Here is an 18,952-nt window from a genome sequence, read left to right as displayed (position 1 = left end):
TAGGCAGATCTCTGAGTTGTGGGGACAACCTAGTTCCAAGACAGCCAGGGCCACTTATAGAAACCCTGTTTTTAAAAAACAGACAAGTGGGGTTCAGGATTTAGCTCAGTGGTAGAGCACTAGCCTACTTAAGTGGAAGGGCCTGGGTCCAGCCCTCATCGCTCTGAAAAAAGAAAAATAAAACATCTTGGGTAGCAGTAGCAGGCAGATCTCTCAGTTTGAAGCCAACCTTGTCTACAGAGAGTTCCAGGACAGCCAGGGCTGTTACACAGACAAACTGGGTATCTTGATGTGTTGGAAATAATAGGTAAGTCCAGATGAAAACTTATCAGAGTATAAATATAAATTGGCATCCTTAGTGGTGAGTAAGTGATGTAATATGTTTATTCAGAAAGAAAACAATATATTTGATCTCAAAGGAACCCAAGGTAGTCCAATCCTAGCAGTCAGCCCAACTGTTGATAAAAAATTTTCTTTAAATTTTTTTTTAATTTTAAAGAAATTTTAAAGATCTAGACAAGTACACACAGTCTCAGTTACTCAAGAAGCTGAGGGAGATCACTTAAAACCACTTAAAGCCGGGCAGTGGTCGCGCACGCCTTTAATCCCAGCCTCGGGAGGCAGAGAGGGGCAGGTGGATTGCTCATATTGGACAGTCCATGAGATTCTAATTCCATCCCATTTATAGTGTCAGATCTATTACAGAATTGCTTGTTTGGTGCGAAGAAAGTTTTGGACTTGTAATACTGGCAATTTACCCTGACTAAAGAGGCAGCTCTTCACTACATAACAAAGGTTAGCCTAAAATGTGTTCCTCTCAACTCTACCCTCCTGAATGGTAATATCCAGGCATACTCAGGCTTTTTATATTTTTCCCTGAGATATGCTATCCAGAACAAGACTATAACACACCATTTAAGCCCAGGCTGGCCTCAATCTCATAATTTTCCTGTCTTAACATCTGAGAGCAGGATTAGAGGCACACACACCATATCCATCTTAGACTGTCAAATGATATTAACACAAATGGTAAAATTCTTCTTTAATGGTCAATGATACGCAGTCTTTATATATATATATATATATATATATATATATATATGCATACACGCTCCTTACAGGTAAACACAATGGTACAAGTCGATGGATGGTGGTGCATGCCTTTAATGCCAGCACTTGGGAGGCAGAGGCAGGAGGATCTCGGAGTTCAAGGCCAGCCTAGTCTACAAAGAGTTCCAGGACAGCCAGGAATGTTAGAGAAACCTTGTCTCGAAAAACCCAAAAAACAACACAAACAAACAACCCACAATGTGCATGCTTCTTAATTCCAGCACACAGAGGAAGAGGTAAGGGGACTAAAGTATTTAAGGCCAACATGGACTACATGAGAACCTGCTTCAGAAAATAAAATGGTAGGGTGGAGAGGGAAATGGCATTTGCTTTAAAAGTACTGGAGCTAGAAGTGTGTAGATATCTGGGAGTTCAAGACCAGCCTGGTTTACAGAGTAAGCTCCAGGACAACCAGGGTTACACAGAGAAACCATGTCTGAGGGGGGAAAAGCAAGATAAAACAAAAAACCAATAAAGTACCTGAACAAGAGCATAGAAGATCTTGAATATCTGCTTTTGGATGAGGACAGACTGGTCAGATTGATCAGAAAGCAGCTGGATGAAGCGATCCTCAGAACTGGCAAGAAGTGCTGCATAGCTGCCACTAATGGACTTCGCTCTTCTGGTTTCTTGTACCTATGGGTAGGAATACAAACTAATTCTGTTAGAATGTACTTCCGTAACTGAAACACACAAAAAATCTGCCTGCTTTCACAAGTGCCAGCAACAGGCTCTAACCAAACAAGAAAGAAAAGCCTACTGTAGACTAAAATCAAAGTCTTTTGCTGTTGTTTGAGATAGTTTAAAAGGCAAGTGTGATGTGCTCATTTCCAGCATATAACATACTGAATTGAAATGATACGAGAACAGCTGCTGGGCCCCTGTATGAAGACGACAGGCTTGTGAGTGTTCCCTACGGAGACAGGCTTCTTTAAAAGTTGGGTTCCTGAGCATGCCTTTAATCCCAGCACTGGGAGGCAGAGGTAAGAAGAAATCCCACTTCTAAGACAGTGATGGCTACAAGATGAGCCTTTAACCCCAGCACTTGGGAGGCAGAGGCAAGCGGATCGCTGTGAGTTCGAAAGCCAGCCTGGTCTACAAAGCAAGTCTAGGACAGCCAAGGCTACACAGAGAAACCTTGTCTCAAAAACCAAAAAGAAAAAGAACAACAAAAACCTAAGGCGGCAGTCCAGCATGGTGGTGGGGCCCTTTAGTCCCAGCACTCAGGAGGAAGAGGCAGGAGGATCACTGTGAGTTCAAGGCCAGCCTGGTGTAAATAGTTGAGTCCAGGACAGCCAAGGCTACACGGAGAAACTGTCTTGAAAAACAAAAATACAGCCGGGTGTGGTGGCGCACGCCTTTAATCCCAGCACTCGGGAGGCAGAGGCAGGCGGATCGCTGTGAGTTCGAGGCCAGCCTGGTCTACAAAGTGAGTCCAGGATGGCCAAGGCTACACACAGAGAAACCCTGTCTCGACAAACCAAAACAAAAAACAAACAAACAAACAAAAAAACAAAAAAAAACCCCAAAAAAACAACTAAAGTGGCAGGGCCCACAAGAAGGCCAAGGATGTTGTGATGACCCCAGTTCAGTTTCTGGAACCCATGTGATAAAAAGAGAAGTAACTTCTTCAAGTTGTCCTATGATCTAGGCATACATACTGTGGTGTGCATAAGAAGTCATAAAAGAGCCAAGGATACACAGAGAGACCCTGTCTTGGGGAAAAAAAGGCAGAGGCAGAGATAGGTGGGTCTCTGTGAGTTCGAGGACAGCCTGGTCTACAGAGAGTCCAGAACAACCAAGGCTACACAGAGAAACCCTGTCTCAAAAAACAACCAAACAAAAAAAGGAAGTTATTAAAAAAAACAAACAAGCAAACAACAAACAAAAACCCACAGAGGACTGGAGAGATTGCTCAGAGGTTAAGAGCACTGGCTGTTCTTCCAAAGATCCTGAGTTCAATTCCCAACAACCACATGATGGTTAATTTTCTGTTAAGATCTGGTCCCTCTTCTGTTGTACGGCACACAAAGCCAGGCACAAAAAGTGAGGCAGTAGTGGTAGCCGTCTTCGGTCTTAAAGGGAGGTGGATCTCTGCATTCTAGGTCAGCCAGGTCCACAAGTAAGTCCAGGACAGTCAAGGATACACAGCCAGTACCACACAGAGAACCCAGTCTTCAAAAACCATAACACACCATATACACATGCACATAGACCCAAACAAATAAAGAAACAAAAAGGGTTCTGACTGGAGAGATGGTTCAATAGCATGCACTGCTTTCACAAAAGATACAAATCTGATTCAACTTGCAACTGTCTATAACTCAAGCCACAGAGGATCCAACATCTCTGGCTTCCTAAGAGCACACACAAAACCATAATTAAAAATAAATGCGTGTATATGCATGTATGTATGTATATATAGATATGCATGTTTGTTAATTAAAAATGCAGACACCAGATGCCATTCTCTGGCCTCTGCACATATAGGACAGAAATACGCAGTCTAACAAACACTGTGGCTATCAGCATACATTATTAAATGATTATCATGGCTGCTGAGATGGCTCAAGCCTTTAATCCCAGCACTCAGCAGGCAGAGGCAAGTAGATTGCTGTGAGTTCAAGGCCAGCCTAGCCTATAATGTGAGCCCAGTATAGCCAAGGATACACAGAGAAACCCTATCTCAAATAAAATAAAATAAACGCTGGGCAGTGGTGGCGCACGCCTTTAATCTCAGAACTTGGGAGGCAGAGGCAGGCGGGTCTCTGTGAGTTCAAGGCCAGCCTGGTCTATAAAGACTGTCCAAGACAGGCAGGGCTGTGTTACACAGAGAAATCCTGTCTGGAAAAAACAAAAAACAAACAAACAAGAATAAGAATCCTACTTCAACAGGAAAATAAATTTAACATATAGTTCACCAATCTTCTTATACCGAAAGCAACTTTCTATGTTCAAAGTGACTTTTTCACAACTACTCCCATGTCTCAAACAATTTAGCTAGAATTAGGAGGGACACTTACTCATAATTTTCACAAGCTGATAAAGGCAAAGAAGAATTCCCAGCCAACAAGCACTGTTATCAGACTGAAGATAAAAGCCAATCTTGTCCACAATGGCAGTCCAGCGGCTTGGATAATCATGTTTGATGATATGATGAATGCATGTAGTAAGCTGTACCCTGAAAGTCAAAACTCAACAGTAAGGAAAAAGAAACCTAAGCTGGATAAGCACTTAACTAAATCAAAGAAAATGGGCTATTTCAACAAAGCCCATTTGCAAATAATCCATCAGGTATTTGGATACACATGAATACAGATAATTTAATATAACTCACACAGCAATAACTATCTTGTCCTACCAATTTAAAGGAAACCCAGCAGGGCACAGTGGTACACACCTTTATTCCCAGCACTGGGAGGCAGAGGCAGGTGGGTCACTGTGAGTTCCAGGCCAGCCTAGTTTCCAAATGGAGTTGAGGACAGCCAAAATTACACAAAGAAACCTTGTCTTGCAAAACAAACAAAGAAACCAACCAATAAATAAATAAATAAAGCCCAATAGCTGGGCGGTGGTGGTACATGCCTTGAATCTCAGCACCTCAGCACTCAGGAGGCATAGGCAGGTAGATTTCTGAGTTGAGGCCTGCCTGGTCTACAGAGTGAGTTCCAGGACAGCTGAGGATTCGATACACAGAGAAACCCTATCCAGGAAAGGGGAAAAAAAAAAAAAAAAAAAAGGAACCCTATAGCAGGGCAGTGGTGGTCATCCAAACCTGTTTTGCTCACACATATAATCCCAGAAAGCAGGAGATGGGACCAGTCTGAGGTACACAAGTCCTAGTAACAAAGGCCTTTTAGTTTTCACTGTAAAAAAATATCAACCACACATACATTTGTAAAGTCAAACACTGGGCTTATACTTCTCAGGAAAAGTTTAGAGTTCAAGGCTGACCTGGATTACCAGGTTAAGCAGATCTAACAAGCTCCTTTCCAAAAATCCAAAAGTTAAGGGTCAAAAATGATGTAGTCAGTACAGTATTTGCTTTGCAAGCATGAAGGCCTGAGTTTGAGCCTCTAAAACCCATGGATCAAGTCAGTTGCAGCAACACACCTGTATAACCCTGTGCTGGGGAGACAGAGACAGTAAGATCCCTGAATCTTGCTGCCTAGCCAGCGTAGTCCAATCAATGAGCTCCGGGTTCAGTGAGAAACTCTATCTCAGAAATCTCAAAAAGTAGCAATTGAAGCAGACATTATCAGACTTGCTTCCTACACAAAAATAAATTTGCACGGTCTTAGTCTTATAAAGTAAGAGTACTAGCCAGGCACAGGATTAATCCAAGCACTCTGTGGGGCAGGTGGATCTCGAGTTCAAGTCCAGCCTGATATGGTATGTTCCAGGGCAGACAGGGGAGTGATAAGGGTGCCTGGCCTGTCTGGCGTGAACAGGCCTTACTTCAATGCCTGCTCAGCAGAGGTGAAGTCTTCCAGACAACCTACACACTGTGAGACAGCGTTCTGTAGTTTTTCTTTCCCTCTTCTTTCTTCCTTTCTTGGTGCAGGAATAAAAGCTGGGGCAGCATATGATAGTCAAGTGTCCTCCTACTGAGCTCAGTCCTCAGTACTTGCCATTGTGACACAGAATTTTTCTGCTGGTCATAAACTAACCATCCAAAAACAAAAACAAAACAAAACAAAACAAGCCAGGCTTGGTGGCCCAAACCTTTAATCCCAGCACTCAGGAGGCAGAGGCAGAGGCAGAGGCAGGCGGATCTCTGTGAGATTGAGGCCAGCCTGGTCTACGAAGCAAGTCCAGACAGCCAAAGCTACACAGAGAAACCCTGTCTTGAAAAACCAAAAACAAAATAAACTGACCATCACCCCACCTCTGCCTCTGAGATGCTGGATTACAGCCATGTAACACTAAATCGGACTCTACCATTTTCTTCATTCTTATCTGATTATATTATGTTCCACAAGTTTTATATAAATTTTTTTTTTTTTTTTTTTGGTTTTTCGAGACAGGGTTTTCTCTGTGTAGCCTTGGCCATCCTGGACTCACTTTGTAGACCAGGCTGGCCTCGAACTCACAGCGATCCGCCTGCTTCTGCCTCCCGAGTGCTGGGATTAAAGGCATGCGCCACCACGCCCGGCTCTTATATAAAATTTTATAAACATAAATTTCAATTGCAATGCAAGGAATCTAAGTACATTCTACAATACATGTGCTGTATTATTATGCTATAAAAATGACAGGTAGAGTGCCTTTAATTGACAGGTAGAGTGCCTTTAATTCTAGCACTCAGTATATGGAGGTAGACAGCTCTCTGAGTTCAAGGCCAGCCTGTCTACAAAGTAAGACCATGTCTCCAAGTAATAAATAAATAAACAAACAATTTAAATGGTTCTATGTTCTGGAAAAAGAAAATTTAAAAGAGACACCCACAAAGCATACATCTGTAACAATGGGTAAATTTCAATAAACATACCTGATAAGCTCAGGTGAGTGGATAATGGCTTCTACAATATTTTCTCTAATGCAATGTCGGTCTTCTTCTGGAATCGTGTATGGGGAGATGTCCCCTGGTGTGGCTTCTCGATCAGGCCAATACTGTGTTATCATATTTTTCAAATAAATAACACCTAAAACATAGACCATCCATAAAATAATGCTTACTGTAAAAACAGAGAGAATACCTCTTGGGAATATCAGTATTGGGAAGAAATTCTAAGCAAGGTAATAACCAATTATTTCATGTCAAAAATCAAACACATATTTACTACCAGCTGTAGGCATTACCCACAAAAATCCCTAAAAATACAGCCCAAGAGAACCCAGCAAATAAACAGTATAAAAAATGATTTTGGCACAAAATTATAATCTAAATAAAACCCTACAGATCAAACCATACAAATACGTTCCTACAACTAATCATATGAACGTGATAACATGTTTTATCATTAAAAATAAACCTCATAGAGCCAGGCTTGGTGGTGCACGCCTTTAATCCCAGCACTAGGGAGGCAGAGGCCAGTGGATTGGTGAGTTCGAGGCCAGCCTGGTGTACAAAGCAAGTCCAGGACAGCCAAGGCTACATACACAAAGAAACCCGGTCTAAAAAACAAACAAACAAAAGACAAAAGCCTGGTGTGGTAGCACACACCTTTAATCCCAGCACTTGGGAGGCAGAGGCAGGCAGATCACTGAGTTCCAAGCCAGCCTGATCTACAAAGAGTTTAGGACAGCCCAGATAACAAGAGAAACCCTGTCTCAAAAAACCAAAGCAAAAACCAAAACAGAACAAAAAACCCAATAATAGCTGGACATTCTCTCCTATGAAGTTCTTAAAAAATTAAATTAGGGGGGCTGGGCGTGGTGGCCCAGCCTTTAATCCCAGCACTAGGGGAGGCAGAGGCAGGTGGATTTCTGTTCTATAAAGTTAAGTCCAGGACAGCCAAGGCTATCACACAGAGAAACCCTGTCTTGAAAAAAACCCAAAAAACCCATAATATATTAAAGTTCACAACATCTAAATCCATATTCCTATCACATAACACTTCAAATTTTTATTATTTTATGAGAAAATTTAATGTGCTCAAAAAACCATAGGTTAGCATCTGCCAGGCACCACACTGCCGCTACCTTTGCGCACAGCTGTCTGCTTTAACAAGCAGATGCTGCAGTATGACGTAAATCGCTAACAAGGCTTTACTCAGCCATCTGGGGAACGTGGGCTACAAATGTGTGACATAAAATTGATTGCTAAATTCTGTATAAGCCTAGCTTTCTGATTGGAAAATTTGACCTGAAATCCCACACCTGTTAAAGAAAGGTAACTGAATTTAATTAAGGGGTTGGAGAGATGGCTGAGGTTAAGAGCACTGACTGCTCTTCCAGAGGTCCTACGTTAAATTTCCAGCAACCACATGGTAGTTCACTACCATCTATAATGTGATCTAATGCCCTCTTCTGGCATTCAGGCATACATGAAGGCAGAACACTAAATATGTAATAAATAAACCTTTAAAAAAGAATTTAATTAATATTTAAAGTATTAAAAGAAAAACTAAGTTGGGCGTGGTAGCGCCTTTAACCCCAGCACACCTGTAATCCCAGCACTCAGAGAGGTAGAGGCCAGTAGATCTCTGTGAGTTCGAGGCCAGCCTGGTCTACAAAGAAAGTCCAGGACAGCCAAGGCCACACAGAGAAGCCCTGTCTCAAAAAATCAAAAAAGAAAAAAACATAGCAAGAAAAACTAAACTACACCTATAATAAAAGACATAGGGCTGACATATTCTAGATTATCACTACTATATAATTAATTTAATTCCTCCCAACACACAGCAAGAGTAAAATTAGGACCTGACAATGCTCACTCTGTCTGAGTATTTCTTTCCATTATAATGAACCCAGGAATCAAATGAATACTGATTTATTTGACTTGGTATGTGAAAGTTTTTCATTATGACAAAACAACCTGAAAACTACAGTTCAGATATATCAGGATTCAGTCTACCCCAAAATGCACTATGAAACCCAAATGAACTCATCATTCAAAGCCTGGCAGATCAAGTACCGAATACCGTACATCAGAATTTCAATTAGCCCAAGATGTCACCTTAATATTAATGACTACATTGTAAAGTTACATTAAGTTCATGAGAAGGAAGTTGGTTAGTTGGCCTGTCTATTCATCCATCTGTCATAGTGTTAGGGATAGAATACAGGGTCTTAAACACACTAATGTATGCTCTACCACTGAAGTGCTTGAATCCCAATTACATTGTTTAATTGCTCCCATTTTATACATATTAAATAATTACCCAGTATAATCTAGTCTGACATGTAAGAAGATTTTTTTTTTTTAACACATTATAGTCTTGATTTTATACACTGGAAGACTAGTTAAAAATTGGGAATTAAAGGCTATGTAAGTCCCAGGCGTTGGTGACAAACACCTTTAATCCTAGCATTGGGGAGACAGAGGCAGGCAGATCTCTGTGAGTTCAAGGCCAGCCTAGTCTACAAAGTGAGTCCAGGACAGCCAAGGCTACAGAGAAACCCTGTCTCAAAAAACAAAAACAAAAAAAGACTATGTAAGATTCCTTTGAGCTGGAGTTACAGGCAACTGTGGTAATAATAAAACAAAAATCTTTAAAAGAAGAACATAGGAAGGCTCAGAGGTTAAGAGCACTGGCCATTGCTGCTCTTTCAGAGTCTCAAGTTTAATTCCCAGCATCCAAATGATGGCTCTGAACCATCTTAACTCCTGTTCAAGGGAATGTGATGACCTTTACTGGCCTCCAGACATAAAGGTTGCAAAAACATCTGTAAGCATAAATAAAGCTTTCTGAAAAAATGAAGTATCCAACCAATTTCCCCTTTACGGCTGGAAAAATGGCTCAGAAGTTAAGAGGACTGGTAGCTCTTCCAAAGGACCTGGGCTCAATTATTAGCAGCCACAACAGCAGCTCACAACAGCCCCACCCTCTGCTGGCCTTGGCGCAGTAGGTACACACAGTACACAGACATATATGTGTGTAACACCCATAAGCCTACAATGAAAATAAATAAATCTCATCTTTTTTCCTTTAAACCGTACCAAAGTATCAAGACACTTGCTGTTGTTATAAACACCAAAAGTAAATGGATTCTCAGGGAAGTAAATTACCAGAGGCCACCTCATGATACTTCTGCTATTTCATTAACATACCTTTCAATTGATATATTTTGTTTGTGCACTCAAGGAAATAATTCAAGAAACTTGCCTGCCTGTCTCACAGGTAAATCCAGTTGTTCTGACATAGTAATCTGGAGCAGTGTTGAAACAAAATTCAGAGACTTGTGTGCCTACAAACAAGCAAACAAAAAAGACTTTACATTTCTGTAAATGAACATATTTTTATATACTTACAGACAGTCTCACTATATAGCCCAGGCAAGCCTTGAACTCACCCTCCTCCTTCTCTGCCTTCTCTGCACTGAGATTACTGGGTATGCCAAAGGCTTACTCTCTATTTTCTGCTGTTTTATAAAGGTATATTATTTATAGAAACCGACTCCTTAAAATAATTGTATTGTGCTGGGTACAGTACACCTTTAATCCCAGCTCTCAGGAGAGCTGAAACAGGAAGATGAGGCCAGCCAGAGCTATGTAGTAAGAGACAGTATCAGAAAAACAATGGACTCAGATGCAGCTCAGCTGGCCCAGAGATTACCTAACACATCAAAAGCCCTGGATCTGATCCCTGGCATCTCTTAAATTAGGGTGATGGTGCATACCTGCAATCCAGCACTCGGGAGGAGGCGGGAAAATCAGAACTCTAACCCTCACAACCATTCACTAACACCCGTTCCAGGAGATCACAACCTTCTTCTGGTCTCCAAGGACACTGTATTGTGTAGTACACTCCTACACATAAAATAAAAACTTGGGGGGGGGGGGCAGCGGAGGTTGGAAACAGGGTTTCTCTGTGTAACACCCCTGGCTGTCCTGGAACTCCGTCTGTAGACTAGAATGGCCTCCAACTCACAGAGATCCACCTGCCTCTGCCTTCCCACCCCCCACCCTTTTTTTTTTTTTTCCAGTTTTTCAAGACAGGGTTTCTCTGTGTAGCCTTGGGTGTCTTAGACTCGCTTTGTAGACTAGGCTGGCCCCAGACTCGCTGAGATCCACTTGCCTCCATCTCCTAAGTAGTAAAAGGCGTGCACCACCACACCCAGCCATAAAAACAATTTTAAAAGATAATTGGAAGCCTGGCACAGTGGCACATTGCTATAATTCCAGCTCTCAAAGAGGCAGAGGCAGGCAGATTGCTGTGAGTTCGGGACTAGCCTGCAGAATCAGTCCAGACAACCAAGGCTACACAGAGAAATCAAGTGGGGAGGGGGGATGACTGGGTCTGAAGAGATGGCTCCAGCTACTCTTCCAAAGAACCTGGCATTGTTACCACCTGAATGGAGCCTCACAATCACCAATCCGGGGATCTAACGTCCACTCTGGCCTCCGCAAACACCAGAAAAGCAGAGTAGACATACATACATGCCAGCAAAACAATCATGCACATAAAATATTTGTAAATGATGTATTAAAAAAAATGAGCTGGGTATAGTGGCACAACCTCTATTCCCAGCACTTGAGAGGCAGAGGAAGGTGGATTGCTGTGGATTCGAGGCCAGCCTGGTCTATAAAGGGAGTCCATGACCCCCAGGACTACACAGAGAAACCCTGTCTCAAAAACCATAAATAACTATAAACCATAATAATGTTATGGTATTAAGTCACCACAGTAGTAGGGTTAAGAGCAGGATGAGCATTTCCACTGTACCCATCTTGCTTTCATCAAATAGCAGTAAGATGTACATGCTTTCCCACTAGAACAGTTAGTTGGCTTTAGGAAGTACTTAAGAGACCAAAAGCCCACTTTAAAAGCCTCATTAAGGTGCCACTGATCAAACTACCCACCCACTACAATTGACAGCACTCAGGAACACTCGGGAGGCAGAGGCAGGATTGCTGTGAGTTCCGGGCCAGCCTGGTCAACAAAGCAAGTCCAGGACACCAAAGACACACAGAGAAACCCTGTCTCGCAAAAACAAAACAAACAAAAATCTCCAAACAAACAAAAACATATAATAATAAGAATTAAGACTTATTAATGAGGGCTGGAGAGATGGCTCAGAGGTTAAAAAGACTGTCTGCTCTTCCAAAGGTCCTGAGTTCAATTTCCAGCAACCACATGGTGGCTCACAACCATCTATAATGAGATTTGGTGCCCTCTTCTGGTGTGCACGTGTACATGTGGGCAGAACACTGTGTACATGATAATAAATAAATCTTAAAAAATACTGATTAATGAGAGAAACCCTGTCTCAAAAAACAAAACAAAACAAAAATCAGACTTCCTTCTCCAGGGTCTAACCCAATAAATGGATGGACTAGGAACTAGATAACCCAGAACCAAAACCACAAACATTGCATGTTCTCTTTATCTGAGGATCCTAGGCCCAAATCTTCAAATGTAAGCACCCTGGAGTAGCTGTAGAAAGCAGGATAATAAAAAAGGGCCATCACTATGGGGAGGGTGTAATATAATAACAGTATACAAACAATCTGACCTGGGAAATGGGAAAGAGGGGCCTCTAATTAGGGGACGGTGAGGAAGATAAATACAGAAGAGAGTAAAAACAACAGTAAAGATGTTTTTAAAAAAGACACAAGGAATCATAAAGCTAACCACCTTAAAAAATGATTCAATAGCAGGATGTGGTAGCTCACACCTTTAATTCCAACACAATTGCAAGGCAGAGGTAAGCGGGATCTCTTTGAGTTTGAGGCTAGCCTGGTCTACAAAGAGAGTTCCAGGACAGCCAAGGCTATATGGAGAAACCCTATCTCGGAAAAAAAACATACAAGCAAAAAGAACCTATAATACACAGAAGTAGTCTGTACATAAATATACATATATAGTTTATCTGGGCTCCCTCCAACAGCCAAAGACCATTCAACAAAAAACTAACACCAAAGCTGGGCTTGGTGGCACAAACCTTTATTCTCAGCACCCTGGGGAGGCAGAGGCAGGCATTTCTGAGTTTGAGGACAGCCTGGTCTACAAAGTGAGTTCTAAGACAACCAGGGCGGTTATACAGAGAAAGTCTGTCTCCAAAAACCAAACAAACAAAAATCTCTAACACTAGGCAAGAGAAACCTCATACACACACACACACACACCAGACCCCTGAAACCTGAAAGGATTTCTCTGTGTAGCCTTGTAGTTTCTCTCCTGTCCTGAAAGGAACTCTGTAAACCAGGCTAACCTGAAAGGTCCCCCTTCCTTTGCCTCCCTAGGGGGAGACTAAGTTGCTGGTCAGAGTTAGACTCTGGGAGAAGACACTTCCAGAATATTACACATACTGTTGCCCTTGGTTGTCCACAAAAGGTGGTGATTAGTCCCTGTTGGTCCTCCCTGAGGACTGGCTTTCATGGTACATAAGACACCATGCAAGCTGCCAAAGGAGAGAAGCAACCCACAGTCCTACCCAGCTAGATTGCCTATGAATTACTACAATGGCAAGCAGGGCATGATAACCTCAAGGGTGCAATAATGGCACATATACCTTGGTGGTAACCAGGAGCTCTCTAATTGGACTTAAGATCTTCTCTACTGGGCTGGAGAGATGGCTCAGAGGTTAAAAGCACTGGTTGCTCTTCCAGAGGTCCTGAGTTCAATTCCCAGCAACCACATGGTGGCTCACAACCATTTCTAATGGGATACGTTCTCTCTTAGGATGGCATCGAGACAGAACATTCATCCACATAAAATACATCAATAAACAAAATTTTTTAAAAATCTTCTCTACAAGAAGGAAACTATGCTTGGTACTGAAAACCTCACCAACTGCCCAAGGATAATCAAGTCATAGATCGTGGAGGAGAGCCTACATCCACCACTTCGCTACACCCTTAAGTCTCACCAATACAACTACCTAAACTCAAACTGAACCAGGACAAATCCTAGACAAAGAACCACAGGCAACTAAGGGATGTTAAAAGTGGGAAAAATCTTTTCCAGGGAAGATCACATCAATTGGTTATCCACTATGAAATGGTCAGCGCTGAAAACATACATACACGGGCTGTACACGCCTTTAATCCCAGCACTCGGAGGCAGAGGCAGGTGGATCTCTGTGAGTTTGAGGCCAGTCTGGTCTACAGAGCAAGTCCAGGACAGTCAAGGCTACACATAGAAGCCCTGTCTCAAAAAAAGAGAAGAAAAAGAAGAAGAAGAAGAAGAAGAAGAGGAGGAGGAGAAGGAGGAGGAGGAGAAGGAGGAGGAGGAGGAGGAAGAGGAGGAGGTCATAAGCCAGGCGTAGTGGTGCACACTTTTAATCAACACTGGAGAGGTGAGTTTGAGGCGAACCTGTCTCAAAAAACCAAACAAAAAAATCCAAAATGTTATTTGCCACATAAGCACTCAAGATTCCCCTTAAATAATTAAATATTGTCTACTGTAAATTAATACTCTCATGTTAATGCACCTACACACACACACACACACACACACACACACATATATATATAATATACAGTAGGTAAAAATATAATTTTTTCTCCTAATTTAAAGACAAAGAACTGTCAGGACAGCCAAGGCTAACAGAGAAACCTTGTCTGGGGCGGGGCGGGGACAGGGGGAGAGACAAACGAAACAAAAAAAAAACAAAAAACTGGGCAGTGGTGGCACACACCTTTAATCCCAGCATTCCAGAGGCAGAGGGATCTCTGTGAGTTCGAGGCCACAGAGAAAAAAAGAAATTGGGGACTGGAAAGATGGGTTAGTGGTTAAGAGTACCAGCTGCTCTGTTCCTCTACAGGTACTGAGTTCAATTCCCAGAAACAGTAGCTCACAACCATCTATAATGAGATCTGATGCCTTCTTCTAGTGTGCAGATGTGCATGTAAACAAAAACACTCATATGCATAAAACCTTTAAGTAAATGCTAAAAAAAAAAAAAAAAAAAAAAAAAACACTGCTCAATAAATACATACCAATTAGTCTCCAAAATATGGCACCCAAATGACGTTAAGTGTTGAGTTGCCATGCCTCACCAGAAATCTATTTTATAGATTAAAAATGAGCATTCTAGATGGCTCAGTGGTGAAGAACACTGGTTGGTTTCCAGAGGACCCTGGGGTTCAACATCCAACAAGTACACTGTAGCTCACAAGCATTTATAATTCCAGTCCTGGGCGATGTAATGCTGTTTTCTAGCCTGAAGAAAAGCAGGCACATACGTGGTACAGACATACATAATGTCAAAATACCCCTAGACATAATATATTAAGTATTCATTAAGGAAATGTGTTTAAGTTTAATTTATTTGTGTAGGAGTGCTCTGCCTTCATGTTTATGTCTGTACCATATGCTCCCAGGGGCTGAGGAGGTCAGAAGAAGGTTTCAGATCAGCTGGGAACCAAACCTGGATCCTCTGGAAGAGTAACAAGGTCTCTTAATTACTGAGCCATCTCTCCAGTCCAAATGGATGGTCTAAACTCTTCTATTTAGGTTCTTCTGTCTTGAATTCATCAAATATTTCCTGTGTCTATTATATGCCAGTCACTATGTGCCTCGAACTCTGTCAATGTTCCTATCAATGATGCTACCATGTAGTGACTTCAGTGTGCAAACAACCATTTCAACTGAGATAGAAGGACTAAGGCAGGAGCAGACAGAGGCAGGGAACAAACTCTAGGCTTCTTCAACCCCCCCCCCCCCAAGACAGGGTTTCTCTGTGTAGTCTTGGCTGTCCTGGACTCACTTTGTAGACCAGGCTGGCCTTGAACTCGGCAATCTGCCTGCCTCTGCCTATGAAGTGCTGGGATTAAAGGCGTGTGCCACCACGCCCAGCATATGCAGTTCAAATAACTTCAAGGGCTTATTGATGCCATTTCCCTAGGTTTTTACATCCACCACTCCCTTAAACCTCACAACACAATTGCAGGTACTATTTCATCACACACACAGCGAAGCCTGCACTAAGATTCCACATAGACTCTTCTTCATCTTTTCCCTCCTTTGGTTTTCAAGACAGGGAGTCTCTGTGTAGACTTGGTTGTCCTGGAGTCACATTGTAGACCACGCTGGCCTTGAACTTGCAGCAATCCCTAGTGCTATGATAAAATGCTTGCATCAACACCCAGCTCTTAAACAGTATATAAAACAGCTGTTTACAGAGCATTTACAATGCACTAGACTTTAAAGATTCAAAGTACAGAGGTCTCATGCCGTAACTCAGCAGCACACAGGCTAATATGTAAATATTAGCCATTTTACATAAGAGACTTGACCATTGTTGATATCCTTAGGAAGATATATTGTTGCTTAGAGAAGACTATAAAGAATTTTTAGCCGGGCGTGGTGGTGCACGCCTTTAATCCCAGCACTCGAGAGGCAGAGGCAGGTGGATTGCTGCGAGTTCGAAGCCAGCCTGGTCTACAAAGTGAGTCCAGGATGGCCAAGGCTACAGAGAAACCCTGTCTCAAAAAACAACAAAAAAGAATTTTTGTTTTGTTTTGGTTTTTGAGACAGCCTTTAATCCCAGCACTTGGGAGGCAGAGACAGGCTGTGAGTTTCAAGACCAGCCTGGTCTGGTCTACACAGGGAAATCCAGTCTCAAAACCAAAAACTTTCAGGTTTTCTAGGCTTATTTTATTGTAAAGAAACAAGGCCGAGGCCCCAGGATGGCCACAAACTCCTAAGCAATCCTCCTGCCTCATCCTTCTAAGTGCTGAGATTCGAGGTGTGATCCACCACACAAGGCTTGGTTTTCTAGCCTTATTACATTACAACATGATTGAAGGGACAGTCGGCTTCACCTTCCCATTTTCATCCCAATAGAAGGCCTTACTTACCAAAGGGACTTTGGGTCTAAAATTTTGAGCATACTATGCTCCTTAGCAGATGGTTTCATTTACAAAAAAAAAAAAATACTTACCTTTTCATTCTGAAACAACTCAAGTTACCTGAGCTGTAGGTGATCTTGTGAACTGTACATTCCTTGAGGGCAGGAATATCTAGTACAACACAATAAACTTCAGCTGCTCAATTAGTAGTCTCCCTAATGTTTCCTTTAAGCAAATGCATTGAAATCTCTTTTAAACAGGGCTGGAGAGATGACTCAGTAGTTAAGAGCATTAGCTGCTCTTCTAGAGGACCCAAGTTCAATTCCCAGCACACACATGACAGCTCACAACTGTCTGTATCTCAAATTCCAATGGATCGGACTCCTTCACACAGACATATATGTAGGCCAAACAACAAAGGTACATAAAAATAAATAAATGCTTTCTTTATACAGGTTTCATATTAATATATTAACAGATATTAATATTAGATATGTATATATGCATCTAATATGTTTGTGGTTTTATATTATATAATATTAATGTATTAACATATTATATAAAATATATGCTATATAATATTAGCACACATAGCGTGTATATATATATTTATATGTATATATTAAACTTCACCAATACTGAGACTCAGTATACCAAGATAGTTGTTCGAAAGTTACAGAGCCCTTCTTATGAACCTCCTAAATTCTTACTAATAAGTAAAACTGCAGTGTTCAGAAACAAAAAATGATGAAATCAGTACAGTGGACAATCCATGCAACGCTACTGTTTTCCAAACTACTGTCCTCAAAACGAATGGGAGGGAGAGAAACCAACTCTTCACAAACGTAGCATATGAAACATCTGCAGGCTGACTTACATTATCTCATATGACCATCACAGCAACCCTGTGGCCTAATTTCATGAATGAGTAAAAACTCAACATCAGGAGAGGTTAGGAGACTTGCCCAAGGTCACTCTAGAAATCAGTGAGGCAGCTATACCTAGAAGGTCGCACTTCATCTGACCCTTTCCATCACCCCGCCTCCCAGCTGTGGCACTGTGACAGTAGGAGAGCGGGGATCGCACTAGGTAACCTGCACTACCCCTGCCCTACCAAGGAGGTGCAGACTTACACCTGAAATCTGTCCCTAGCAGCTCGCCGGCGGCGAGAAGAAAGTTGTACCCGACAGGCAGGTCACGGATCGGCCGGAGCAGAGCTGAGACAGGGTTGACAGGCGCAGCCCTCAATGGACCAGCTAGCCTTCCCAGGAGCCCTGGCCGAGCCGGCGCCGGCAAGACCGGTCTGGTACACGTCGCGACATCCTCCTAGTGAGTTTCGTCCCCCTCCCGGGAGCAGGGAATAGGCTAGGAGTGCGCCAGAAGGCGGCGGGCCACCCGATCCGGCCATGTGTCCCGACCGTCACGCCCGCCTAGCCCGGCCGGCTCTTCACACCCAGACTGCAGCCAGAGGCCCACTCGGGAAGCCGACCGAGAGGCGGCCTGGCCGCCGCGGCCCCACAGCGAGGCGCCCGAGCCTGGCACGGCGGGCAGCTCTCCAACCCACCCCTCCAAATGGTCCCGTAGGTGACGCCGTCCGCGCCCCCGGCCAGGCCCGGAAGAAGGTTCGGCCTGCCGGTCCACCAGCCCACAGCAGCCGCTAGCCGGTCGTCCTTACTTCATTGAGCTGGCGCTCCGCGGCCTCGCGCAGGGCTGGGTCCATGGTGCCCCGTAGGGCCTCGATGATGGTGTTGGGATCCATCGCCGCGCGGTCGGTCAAATCCGGGACACCGGTGCTACTGAGCCAGAAATAGCGCCACTCACTGCGCACATGGACCGGCCGCGCTCCGCAGCGGCAACCGGCGCGAAAGGAAAGAGAAGCGCCAAGGCCCCGGATAGAACCTTCTCGCCTCGGCGTGGAGGCGGGAGATGCTCCGGCTACTTCCTGTCAGAGCACCGCGGAGCACCTTGGAGATGTAGTCCGCAAACGCAGGCACGGCTCACGTGGCTGGCTCCGGAAAATCGTCCAGCTGTTGAAAGAGAAAACATTCAAATGCCATGGAAAGAAAAGTAAAACAATGACAATGACTTATATTATATCCTAAGAGGAGTCCAAGCAATATGTGAGGCAATTCGTTGTTACTAACTGTATAATTAAAAGAAATTTGTTTTGTTTTTTGAGACAGGCATGCTAAGTAGCCAAAGATGACCTGAACTTGCTGCAATGCCACTGTCTCAACCTCTCAAGTGGAACTTTATGAAAATAATTTAAGATATAATTCTAAATGCCATAAAAACTGTTCCACTCTGACTCACTAATCTCATTTGTCAGATTTTATCCTAAGAAAACCTGTGGTAAAAAGGATTGAATGTGGTTTGTGTGTGAAATATATCAATTTAAATATCTGTAACCTACAATATACTGGTTGTCTTAATGATAAT

The 18,952-nt window shown here is 42.9% G+C and overlaps 1 protein-coding gene across 1 annotated transcript in view; it reads right to left on the bottom strand.

The window, feature by feature from the left end:
* The window catches only part of LOC127186404 (importin-7-like), a 40,245-nt gene extending 21,802 nt beyond the window's left edge, over window positions 1–18,443 (bottom strand). The window contains 6 exon segments of the mRNA XM_051142792.1: window positions 1,591–1,682; window positions 1,685–1,765; window positions 4,134–4,291; window positions 6,602–6,755; window positions 9,882–9,963; window positions 18,189–18,443. Coding sequence (XP_050998749.1) covers window positions 1,591–1,682; window positions 1,685–1,765; window positions 4,134–4,291; window positions 6,602–6,755; window positions 9,882–9,963; window positions 18,189–18,272 — 651 coding nt within the window. The 5' untranslated portion in view covers window positions 18,273–18,443.
* Between the last annotated feature and the right edge of the window lie 509 nt (window positions 18,444–18,952).

Source organism: Acomys russatus, unplaced genomic scaffold (genome assembly GCF_903995435.1).
Source record: "Acomys russatus unplaced genomic scaffold, mAcoRus1.1, whole genome shotgun sequence".
Taxonomy (NCBI): domain Eukaryota; kingdom Metazoa; phylum Chordata; class Mammalia; order Rodentia; family Muridae; genus Acomys; species Acomys russatus.
This window is presented reverse-complemented; position numbering and strand designations above follow the sequence as displayed.